This window comes from Anolis sagrei, chromosome 1, assembly GCF_037176765.1.
Source record: "Anolis sagrei isolate rAnoSag1 chromosome 1, rAnoSag1.mat, whole genome shotgun sequence".
Taxonomy (NCBI): Eukaryota; Metazoa; Chordata; class Lepidosauria; order Squamata; family Dactyloidae; genus Anolis; species Anolis sagrei.
Window position 1 is genome coordinate 280,316,147 of NC_090021.1, and position 12,718 is coordinate 280,328,864.

General features: G+C 38.3%; 1 protein-coding gene across 1 annotated transcript; it reads left to right on the forward strand.

The window, feature by feature from the left end:
* Positions 1 to 68: 68 nt before the first annotated feature.
* Positions 69 to 10,931, forward strand: NDUFS3 (NADH:ubiquinone oxidoreductase core subunit S3). The gene is made up of 7 exons (XM_060763017.2): positions 69 to 208; positions 2,697 to 2,762; positions 4,377 to 4,474; positions 4,753 to 4,902; positions 7,152 to 7,277; positions 9,291 to 9,410; positions 10,684 to 10,931. Exons 1-7 carry the CDS (start codon positions 166 to 168, stop codon positions 10,849 to 10,851), a joined length of 771 nt encoding a protein of 256 aa, XP_060619000.1. The 5' UTR covers positions 69 to 165; the 3' UTR covers positions 10,852 to 10,931.
* The last annotated feature ends 1,787 nt before the right edge of the window (positions 10,932 to 12,718 follow it).

Genomic DNA, 12,718 nt, shown 5'->3' on the forward strand with positions numbered 1-12,718 from the left:
GCGGACGCAGGCACGCACGCGCGGCTTGGGCAGCGCGTGACGGCAAGCCGCGCTTCGGCCAATCAGAGAGATCGAAGGCTACTGTGGGCGCATGCGCCTTGCGGTCTGTTCCGTGCCCTTGTGCGTCCTGCGGCTGCCTCTCGGTCGGCGTCCCGGAGAGGGGAAATGTTGGCGGCCGCGCTGGGCCGGGCTCGGGCCGGGCTCAGAGGTGAGGCTCCGAAGGGGGGAGAAGGCCGGAGGGGCGCCTCGGACCCGGAGAGGCCCTGTCCGCGTCCACCGCTGACGAGGGTTTCTGCTGTCAGAGGTCCTGCAGTATTACTGAGATTTCTTCGCAGGGAATTCTGGGAAATGTAGTTGTGCGAGGCAATGGACGCATCACTAACAAGGGCCTATCGGCACCTCACGAAACTACAATTCCCAGTTTTCTGAGTGAGACACCATGCGAGTTCAGTCAGTACAAACCGTACGGTTCCTAAGTTCTTCTTAAGAGTGTTTCCTCCAAAAATATTCACCGTTTGTGGTGCATTGCCTTCATTTCCCTTGCCTTTGTTAGTACTCAAGCAAGCTTTTGACGAATGAAGTCAATTGCTAATCGCAGCAAGGCCGATTTGTACTGAGTTTGGCGACTATTTAATTGATGAGTCTCCACAATAATTATAATTGGTTTTAAATGTTTTTAATGCTTAATGCTTATTTGTATCATATTTCTGGACGTTATTATGTTTTGTGGATTTTTGTCTTGTGTTTTATGTTAAATGTGCTTTGATTTTTGTTGTATTATGTTTGAGCCGCTTTGGGTCCTGTTATGGGTAAAAACGGGATGTGAATAAAAGATTTAGTTTTATTGCCCACCTTTATTTATTTACTTCCTGTAAATACATCCTCATACCAGTGTTTGGTTTAACGGTTTTTGTTATTGGAGTGCATTCCTCCCATAGGAAAGTTTTGCTCCACGACCTTCACTAAAACGAGCTCTCCTCCGCAAATAATCTGTCCTTGTTTATCTCGTGTTTATCTTGCCTGAGTTTTTAATCTGTTTCTACCCAATTTTCTTTTATCCATTACATGTAGCTCGCCCATGTTACCATGATTGTGTTTATTGTAATTTTATATTGCTATGTTGTCTTTTGTTTTATATAGTTGCGTTATTATTGTTTATTATTTGCATTTTCAGTTTTGTTTTATTTCATGTAATTGTTGTTTTGGGTTGACCTCATGTAAGCCGCACCGAGTCCCCATTGGGGAGATGGAGTACAAATAAAGTTAATTATTATTATTATTATTATTATTTGTATATCGCCTTTCTCAGCCTATAGGCGACTCAAGGCTGTTAACAGGGCAAAATTCAGTGCTTACAATGTTGTAAATACAATTAAAAACATAACATATAATAAAAACTAAACAAATCAATAAAATATAAATTCATAGTGTATCCTTGTTAAAAACGTCTGGACTCATTGTCCAGTCATTCCATTTTCCTGTGTCAGTTACTCTGCATTTGCAAACGCTTGTTCAAAAAGCCACACCTTGACTTTGTTATGTCGAATTTAATATGTGCATTTTAATAATATTGTGTTGGTTTAAACCAATTTTATGTGAGTTTTGATCATGTCTGTTGCAATACTGTTCAGCAGTTGTGCATTTATCCACTGTTAATAAGTACAAGACCTAAAAAAATTATGGCACCAAGCATCCTGTGACAGAAGGAAAAAAATGACTGACTAAATCAATCTAGAACTTTTGGTGAACTGGAATTTCTTCACGTTGAGACAAGGAAGATGTATTAGAAATTAATGAGCATGCCTACTCTGTACTTTAAACTAGTCCTTGGACTAGTTTAAAGTAGAGCTACTTCAATGGGCGGCAGCCAGATTACTAACTGGGGGGGGGGGGCATAAAGGGAGCATATAACTCCCCTGCTATGCCAGCTCCACTGGCTGCTGGTCTATCTCCGAGCCCAATTCAGAGTGCTGGTTTTGACCTATAAAGCTCTATACAGTTCTGGCCCAGCTTACTTGTCCGAACGCATCCACCCCTACGTCCTGCCTCGCAATCTAAGATCATCTGGGGAGGCCCTGCTCTCGCTCCCGTCAACAATACAGGTGCACCTGGCGGGGAGGAGAGACAGGGCCTTCTCGGCTGTGGCCCCCCACCTATGGAACACACTCCCAAATGAGGTAAGATCCGCTCCCTCCCTCCTGGCTTTTAGAAAAAAAAAATCATGGTTTTGGGACTAGGCCTTTCGGCAGTAGAAGTAAATGTATGCAGCATTTCGGAAAGACAATGACTGGAACGACGATTTGACGGAGGAGACTGTTTTATTGTTTTTATTATTTTATTGCTCATTTTTTAATTTAATTCATGTCTAATTGTAGTGTATACAATTACTGGCATTGAATTTTTGCCATTACTTATGTATAAACCACTTTGAGTCCCCCTCGGGGTGAGAAAAGTGTTGTACAAATACTGTAAATAAAATAAATAAATTTGAATGACTTATCCTATTATATAATGTGGTGCAACATATGGGGTTCATGTAACCCGTAGACTTTAAATTTGCAGCCTCTGATGAAATGATTTGCTTTTTATCATTTGAGTAGATTTGTACTATAGATAAAATAACTTACCATGTAATTTTATAGGAAATTATACCGCTGTTAAAATGCAGGTATTAACAGATCTTTTCCTTTTTATAGTTGCAGGACGTTCTGCAGTGTTGTTACAAACTCGCTTTGAAGGAAGTGCTAGTGTTGAGACACGACGTAAGTCTGATATCTTTAGTACTTGAACCGGTCCATGTCTATCATAGGGTAAGGTCAGCTTTGTTAGAAGTTTAAAATGATGGCAATGTTTAGACTTTGTTGTGAGAGGACATTACAAGACAGTCTATGGGCAGGTGGCTGATTAAAAAAAAAGTTATTTTTATGTAGGTAGGCAGAGGCAGTAGACATCTGGCCCCACCATACAATTGTATTCTCACCCTAGAAAGTTATTTTGGTCATGTGTATTTACCTGCACTTTAACTGTGCAGTGTAATTTTGAAATAGATACATTTTTGAAGATGCCGTGGTTGCCTTCCTAGCCAAGATTATATTTGCATTGTCCTAGCAAGCATGATATAATAAAAGATTGTGTCTCTGTCTCCTGGCATCAGTGACAAATAATATTTTGGTACCTAAAAGAACAACTGATAATAAACTGATTAAATCATAAAGTTCATTCCATCAAATGCATGAAGTATTAGTGTGACCTATGAATGAAGACTTAATATTATGGGAAGCTGATTGTCGATAGTGTCTGCCAGCCCACCCAAATGTGAGCAGAATTGTCTTAAACATCTCTACTATTTGTCATATCTATTGATGGATTGAGGTTGTATGTTATCGTGATGTATCGTACAGCTGTGCCTCTCACAGTTGGGTCCTCCAGATATCTGGGACTTTGACTCACAGAAGCCCCAGTCAGCATGGTCAGGAATTCTAGGAGCTGAAGTCCTGCACATCTGAAGAATTAGTGTTTGACAACCACTAACCTACACCATTCTTCTTAAGAGTGTCAGAGCTTGATGTATTGGCATCAGAGCTTGATGTATTGGCAGCATGCTTACAAGGTATCCCAGGTAACAACCTTATTGTTGCGAAATGCATGTCTGCATGAACCTATGCTTTTGCAATGTGATACACCCAGGAAAGCCTCTGAGGCTGATTGAAGACATAGTGAAAAAATCTGTGTCTTAAAGATAGCATGTTTGCCTGTTTTGTTTTAAGCAACATAGGACCAGCAGTTTCCTCTTGCAATGAGATTTCTAGGATAGAGCCCTTTACTAAGAGAGTACTGCAGCAAGCCATTGGTGCCTTAGCAGGTTTTATTTTAATAAGAGGATCTGTGCTTGTGAGTCACAAAGACCTCCTTCCCACACTTTTTCATTTTCAAGTTTTTCTATAAATGAAGAGAAACTGTGTCATAGAGTCACAGAGCTGGAAGGAGCCACAAGGATCATCCAACCAATCCTCCAACCATACAAGAATGAAAAATCAAAGCATTCTTGACAAATGGCCATCCAGCCTCTGCTGAAAAGGCTCCAGAGAAGGAGACTCCACCACACTCAAAGAAGTAGACTTTACCATTTCATCGTTTGATGGGATTGTAAACAAATGGAGAAAGTACTGATACTGGCATTACACCTTTTCCATTCACAAAAGAATTGTTGTTGAAACACGGAAACGGATTCTTAAAAACAACACAGAACCTTGATTCTACGTTGTTTTGATTATTGTGCTTGTCCAGATGTTATTGTCATTGTGTTGAGCTTTGTTTGATTATTCAGTGATGTTGGTTTTCCCCCATACCTTACACTATGACATTCTTTTTTTTAGCTACTGTTAGGCCAAAGGATGAAGTAACTCTAAAACAGCTGTCTGCCTTTGGAGAATATGTGGCTGAAATTCTGCCCAAGTATGTCCAACAAGTCCAGGTGGGTTCTGCAGATCGAATCATTTTCTCTTGAAGCTGTAATAAGAAGAGTCAGATCTCTTTTGAGAGATGACACATATTAAGAGGAGCAGGACAATGCAGAAGAGTTTCTTAATTACACCCTAAAGTTTATTTGCTCGAACTTATGGTACATCCATTAATACATTCATTTAGAAATTGTGCCAATGGTTTACGAAGAATCTAAATCCAAGTAATTTAGCAGAGCAGTTTTTGTTTATGCCCATCCTCCCATTATATTTCTACTCTTTTCCCTGCCAGGTGACATGTTTCAATGAGTTGGAAATCTTAATTCACCCAGATGGAGTCATTCCAGTTCTAAGCTTTCTAAAAGATCACACAAATGCCCAGTTTAAATCCATGGCTGACCTCACAGCTGTTGATGTTCCATCTCGACACAACCGTTTTGAGGTAAGAGCAGATTTTCAATGTATACTATAAAGGTGATTCTTGCTTGCAAAATCTCCAAAGATCAAAATATTGTTTATCCTTTGTACAACAAATAAATAGATGTAATAGTATCCCTCTAGGGTTTTTTTCCTCATGTCTCCATTCCCATGTGTGACTGCCGTGCTTTATTTTTGCCTTTTTTCCTGTCAGGAGTGACTTGAGAAGCTGCAGGTTGCTTCTGGTGTGAGAAAATTGGCCGTCTGCAAGGATGTTGCCCAGGGGACATACAGATGTTTTACCATCCTGTGGGAGGCTTCTCTCATGTCCTTGCATGAGAAGCTGGAACTGACAGACAGGAGCTCACCCCATTCTGGATTCGATCTGCTGGCCTAGTCAGCAGTCCTGCTGGCACAAGAGTTTAACCCAGATTTCACCACCGGGGGCTCCTCTATTTTTGCTGATCTCTAGGGTGTTGCTTCCAGATTACCACATCTGTGATCTCTCATGATGAATTTAGTTTTTATGCAGTTACTGATTCAGAAATGGTTGTCATTCTTAGCACTTAGTACCCTTAGGTGGAGAAAAGTGGTATATAAATGTGGTAAATAAATAAATAAATAATACTGTGCATTGTGTGATGCTAATTATGGTGTTGTGTAAGAATGTTGTTGTTCATTCGTTCATTCGTTTCCGACTCTTTGTGACCTCATGGACGAGCCCATGGCAGAGCTCCTTGTCGGCTGTCACCACAAGAATACGGCTGTTTAAACCACTAAAAAAAGTTCCTGGGCCATCAGGAGTTGTTTTGAGAGCAATGTTCCCTTTTGGAATAATGTTGTAAGGAGTTCTATAAAGAGCTATATCTAAATATACCTCAAAAACCATTAACGTGACACTTCATAATCTATATTTTGCTTGCAAGACCAACCCTTTGCAGTTGACAGTCCGTTCTAAATTATTTCTCCAGTTCTTTGGTCATCTTAAAATACCCACACTAGTATAAACACCTTAATAGGTCATCCTAATTATAGCATTTCAAATTTGAATCTAGCTTAAAGTGCTTTGAATTATGTTTAATCAGTGTAATATAATAGTCTACTGGGTTATACTTATTCAATTTAAGTTGGTGTCATATGCTAATGCATTATGTTGGGGATTTGTCGTTCCGGCTACACTGCAGCAGGCTTTCACAGATGAGATCTAAATAAGTGTGTAACTCTGGGGTTGGACCAGATAAGGACACATTCATTTCATAGAAGTGGCTATTTCATCATTTATTGACAATATGTTTTGTTGTAAATATTGATGGCTTCTGTATCTTGTGGGAGAAAATAAGTTTTTCTTGGTTTTGTCACTAAGACATTTTTAATTTTCAGTTATGCCTCCCTCTCCTAGTTTTTAATGTCTGTTGGACATAAACTCTCATGAAGCAATTTCAGATAAATACATCTTTTGACAAATGGAAAAAGGATATGTTGACTAGGCCTGTGCAATCAGTGAAGAAGAATGTTTCAATATTCATTACAAAATTAGGGGGCACTGGCAAGGCATTTCTAAAATATTTCTGAAATATCATAAGTACCCATTTAATTATTATAATGAGAATATTTTGTTACTATTTTGTTAAGTAATTGCGCTGGGAGGGAGGGGGCTTCCAGGGCTCCTTTCCCACGTGTTTTTAGAGCTATTCTGGCTGTTTAATAAGTTCTCGCCTGTTTATGATTGTTTATTATTTTCCTGCACTTTATGGCATTGAATGTTTTATTGGAATTGGTTTTGTGTCTGTTTACTCCTGAGTAAATATGCATAAGATTGTTTTGTTAACATCTTAATTTTTTGTTTCTGAATTACCATGACCTTTGAAATGACTTTAGGCTTTCCATAATGCACTATTTATTGTAATCTCTGAAAGTTTCCTGGCTGGGCATTTGTGAAACCTGACTCAGACCTTCTAAAACCACTTTTTCTCCTGAAAGGTGTTCAAAATGTTGTTTTTTTTCCTGTCTAATTTGATCTAAAATATTTTGTCTGAACCTGAGGCAAATCATTGGTAAGAAGACAGCCTAAAAATTAAATATAGTGTATATAGATTTTGGAAGCCAGTGTTTTACCTCTAAAATACTGGAGAGGGGAAAGCACCGTTCCATTGTGTTTTATACCACAACTGTATTGCAATTATATGGGAAGTCACTGTAATTTTTTTTATTTCTTTTTAATGTGAAAATCTGTTCCAGTACATGACTTAACTGCATTTTAATTTTCCTTCTTAGATTGTTTACAATCTCTTATCCCTACGCTACAACTCCCGGATTCGTGTGAAAACATATACTGATGAATTGACACCTATTGATTCAGCAGTCCCAGTACACCAAGCAGCGAATTGGTATGAAAGAGAGGTAAGAAGTGGAGTTATTGAGTCCTGAGACAAGGAAGCAAAGTCAATTTATTTCCAAAAGGAAGAGAACTTGTTACATTTGAGATTGGCAGAATTGTTACAGGCAGTGTTTTAATGGCCTTAGTGGTATTAGCAGACTTCTTTGTGAGTATTCTTTGTTTACATTGTGGGTCTTGCAGTCAACAGTTCTTTGAGCTTTTTTAAGGAACTGGTTAATGTTCATTCATTTACAATTTTATTTTAAGACTTGCAAAAGTTCTTTTTACCAGGTGTGTACTAGAGATCCATGTAGTAGTCTTAAAACGTGGACCAGCTTTATTGAATGCTTACATGTATGTCTGAAATACATTTACAAACATGGTTGTTCTTTAGGAAACAATTTGTTATACTGATTTTTTAAATTTTAAACGATTAATGGTTTTAATTATTCAATCCCATTTTAATTGCGTATTGTCTAATTGTGTATTTTGGCTATGTTTAATGTTTAATTTACTGTCTAGTTCTATTGTTATTTGATATTGCTGTTTAATATATTCTCACCTGTTTACAATTGTTTGTTTTCCTGCACTTTGCGGCACTGAATGTTTGCCGCTTTGTGTTGTAAACTGCCCTGAGTCCGTCCCGTCCCCCCAAGAGAGAGGGCGGGATAGAAATAAAGTTTTATTATTGTTATTTATTATTAGGAGGAGATAAAAGTTTGAGCTTCTAATAGATTCATTCTTTTGCGGGGTAAACGTTGTTTGCATTAAGGCTCTTGCAGCCTCAAGAAACTTGAGGAGTAAATAAAAGAGGAAGGGACAGGCTGCCTTAAGCTAAAAGTAAAATCTTTTTCTCACTTTTTGAGCAAAAACCATTTGACATACAGTAGAGCCACATTTTCAGTTAAATCCTCTGTTTCTCTAGCCAAGCTGTGTTTGCCAAAGAAAGGTCTTTTTTCCAGCACATGCTGCATTAAAGTTATGTGTTAAGTTTAGTGTTGCTGGGGTGATAATATAGAATCCTCCAGACCAGGAGTAACTATGTTAATTTGGTTTGGAATCCAAAAATCGTTGGAATTTTTAAAAAACATTATACGATCATAAATATAATTTATTCTCTCTCCTACTTATTTGATATACCAAATGTCTGCCTTAACTTATTTCAGTTCTTGTAAGAAGGAAGAAAAATATCCAGTATTATTGGAAGAATTAAATATAACTGCTTCTGACTTCTGGCTTCATCTGGACCACTTTTTGTGCGATAAAATTAACTTTTTAGTGTATAAAACCGTAATATAAAAATATCAAGCTATAATTTGGAGATGCACTCCTCACTTCTTTAAAACCCTCCTACCAGATATATCCTACCTTGTTCATGCCCAGCGTTTATTTTTTAAATTTTTAATTATTACATTTGGCCTGGCCATAGGTTTTTAAATCCTCGTGTGTTATTGTTATATGTGATTTATATTAATTTGTATTGCATTGTATTGTTTTGTTTATTGCTTTTCTGTTTTATTGATGTGTTGTTGGGCTTGGCCTCATGTAAGCCGCTCCGAGTCCCTTGGGGAGATGGTGGTGGAGTACAAATAAAGTTTTATTATCATTATTATTATTATTAAAATATAAGTTGTACATTTTTACAGCCTTTCAGTGATGAAAATAAGATGAGTTAGCTCTTTATTAGTAGGATTCTTCATGTTTGGCTTACAAAGCATTTTGGCCTTTGGTTGATAGAAATTCTGTTCCTTAATCATTAAACTATGTTGTGACATTATTCTAATCCTGCAAGTCAGGATATCAAGGTACAAGATTATAATTGGGAAGTTATTTGAAGAGGGGCATGTCACTGCTGGTGCTGAAAAAACATACTTCAGAGAAGTGGTTGATGCTTTGTAAGTGAGTGCCACAGGTTCTTCCACCTGTCAGCAGCTTCCCTTCTAGCAATGGATAGTCTGTTCTTCATGTTTGTACAGCCATTGAAATCTAACCAGTGCACTGTAAAATTGATCACTGCTTGATCTCTACACTTCTAGGTCTGGGACATGTATGGAGTTTTCTTTGCCAACCACCCTGACCTGAGGCGAATCCTGACAGACTATGGGTTTGAGGGGCATCCTTTCCGGAAGGACTTCCCTCTGTCTGGATACGTGGAGGTAAAAGCTTCACAACATAGATAAAGCTATTTTTCATAACTTTGGGTATATTTTAAATACGTTTTTGCAAATTCAAAAATGGCTGCTTTTTTATAGCAGGCATGGGCAAACTTCGGCCCTCCAGCTGTTTTGGGCTTTAACTCCCTGGAGGGCTGATGTTTGTCCATTCAGGTTCTATAGGGTGGGAAAATATAATTAATGTGACATATCATTCTTGTATGTAGATAGGGAACAGGCAAGGAAGGGTTAATCCAACCTCCATTTGAAGTTTTCTCTTATGTCAGTAAGTTGAATCTTCCTTCTGAAAGAGGTGACTTTTTTTTTTCAGGACATAACTGTAGCTATATGAAAAGCTGCCTCTTAGAGTAACAGTACAACATGTAAGCAGGAAATCATTGTCAATAGGGAGCTAATGAATAGAAAGTGAGTCCCAAGGAGTTCCTAAGTAGGCTGCATGTAGTAATGCTGTTAGAAAAGCATATTGCTTCTTTGTTACTATTCCACCATTCCAATAGTCAGTGGATTTGCTTACCTTTCCTCTTGTATGCCAGAATAAAATGTCATAGTAAGGCCAGTTTTCTATTTTTAGACATATTATAAGAAAACAATCAGGAAAGGAATGCCCCAAAGCAGTATCTACAGCTTGTTGGCTGATTTGGAAGAGAATTGCATACAGATTAATGAACTAGATGTGTTCCAGGGTATTTCTTTAACAAAAAAAATGGTACAGGAAACAGAAATAACATGGAAAGAATAGGATTGGGTTAGTACTGTACAACACAAAAGAAGATATTTCAACATGTTTCAAAGCTATGTGAATATGAAATGAAACAACCATATCTAGTGAGCCCTGCATGAGTAAATGAAAATATTTTTTAAACTTAAGGGTTTAATCCAAAATGACTTTTTTTCCAGCAGCCTATACTTTTTTCTGATTTCAATGTTGGTAGCCACAGGTATAGATCGATTTTTATTGTTAACATATAGATCAGTGGTTCTGAGAACCACTGAAGTAGATGGAGTGGGATGTTGGAATTGGGGAAGAAGGCTTATCTGCTGTCCCCTTTTCCTTTTGTTTTGATGTCCAGAGGTGTTCGGCAAGGGATTTAAATTGATAACTATTAAAATTGAACTTGCATATCAACAAAAGTAAGATTTATGAATTTGGAATGCTGCTAGTGAATAATACTAGCTAGTGACCATGTATGAGGAGAACATAAATGCTTTTGAAATTCCAGGTATGTTCACCCTCATATTATTTGATCTCCTTCAGGTTAGATATGATGATGAGGTGAAACGTGTCGTGGCTGAACCTGTGGAGCTGGCTCAGGAGTTCCGCAAATTCGACCTGAACAGTCCCTGGGAGACTTTCCCTGCCTACCGTGAAGCTCCAGAAACCTTGAAGATAGAACCAGGAGAGAAAAAAGAAGATGTAAAATAGTTATCGCAAGAAGGAGAGACTATGCCCTTCTTGTTTAACTTCAATATTTATATATAATAAAGAAAAACAAAAAAAAACCTACACATGACTTCTTGTCTGTCTTATATGTGAGGGAATTGCACCTTGCAATGTAGTTGTCAAGAGAACATGACGTGAAATAATTATATTTCCCAGTGAAGTCATAAATTAACTAATTTTTCTTGCTGAAGTCATATATCATTTGCATGTGGAAGACACTGTCTTTTCAGGGCAATGGGAGTATACAAGGGATGAAGTGGGGAGATGAGTGAATGAAAATGAATTGTAAGAGTGGAATATGATGCCTAAGAGTGTGGTGGAGCCTCCTCTGGAGGTTTTTTTTTTTTTAAAGCAAAGGCTGCACTCAGGAATATTTTGATTTTGTATTCTTGCATTGGACTGGATATACCTCTTCTGGTCCTTTGCAGCTCTGTTATTCTATCAATTCAACTTCTCTTCAGCCATCAAAAAAGCTTCAAACTAATGAAAGAGCATGGGAAGGAGGTCTAACATGTTTTGTGACTCACCAGCATAGATCCTCAGTAACCCAAAATTGGCTCAGGTACCATTGGCTCAGGCTTGCTGCATTACCCTCTTAGTAAAGGGCTGTATCCTAGACAAACTCTTTGCAGGAGGAAAGTGCTGGTTCTATATCATTTAAAACAAAACAGGAAAACAACCTATATTTTAGACAGATTTCCCACCATGGCTGCAATCATCCTTAAAGACTTTTATGTATCACAGTGTGCAGATGTAGGGTATTGTAGACATACATTTGGCAAAAATCAGGATGAGGTCCCAGAATCCCTGACCCAGAGGCCATGCTAATTGGGACTTCTGTGAGTTGAAGTCCTAGATATACACCATTGATAACATACAACCTCAATCCACCAATAGATGCAAACTATATGCAGCAATAAATGTGATTTCAAACACGTGCCTTTCTTTCACACAGTTAGAGCGGAGGCATAAAGAAGGCTTCTGCTTAAATGTGGAGCAATGTGAGTTGTGGTATATACTTTCAAGTTCTTCATTGACCTCTAATGGGCATCCAGAATGAGCTGGAAATGGCAGAAGTGAAGCTGAAGGTCCTTGTAAAGACACAGTAATATTAAATATAGGCTATGATGAAAAATTAGGGGAGACGGAATCAGTAGCTAAAGAATGCTGCAAGCAATGGGTTCATGTGATATTGGATACTGTATAGAAGGTCTTTCTGACTCCAGAGTTTAACCTCAGAACAGTATCTGGAAACCAGATGCTTGAAAGGTTTTTTTCCTGCATTTAATGAGCAGTGTTTGGAGGCTGCAGCAGTTTGTGGGATTTATGAGTAATAACAAAAATCACACCAAAGCTGAATGCAGAGCTGTCATTAGCTTCAATTGCACAGATGTGGAGCTAATCTGCCACAGAATACAAAAGGAACCCAGTGGGTGAACTTGTCCAAACAACTTCAAACGGGGGCATTTTACTTAATAATTAATGTTGATATTTTGTTTTGGAAGCCGATTCGGCTTCTTGTTTTTAAGTGACAATGGCGGGTGGGGTAATCACCTTTCTTGAAAACATGACACTCACTTTTGCCCTATAGTGGAGTACCTAGCTACTTCTCCGTTATCAGGAATTACTAGACTGGGCTTAAATGATAAATTATGGCTGACATCTTATTGGTGACAGACACATACAAGTCCCTATTTGAACAAAGGGCTATTTATTCTCTTGCTCTTGTACTCCATTCCAAAGCCCAGGAATGGCTGCTACTATCTCTTACTGGTGAGAAAGGGGATGCCATTCAGACCACGAATATATGATTGCTCTCATTCCTGGGGGAAAGAAAACGAGAGAGCAT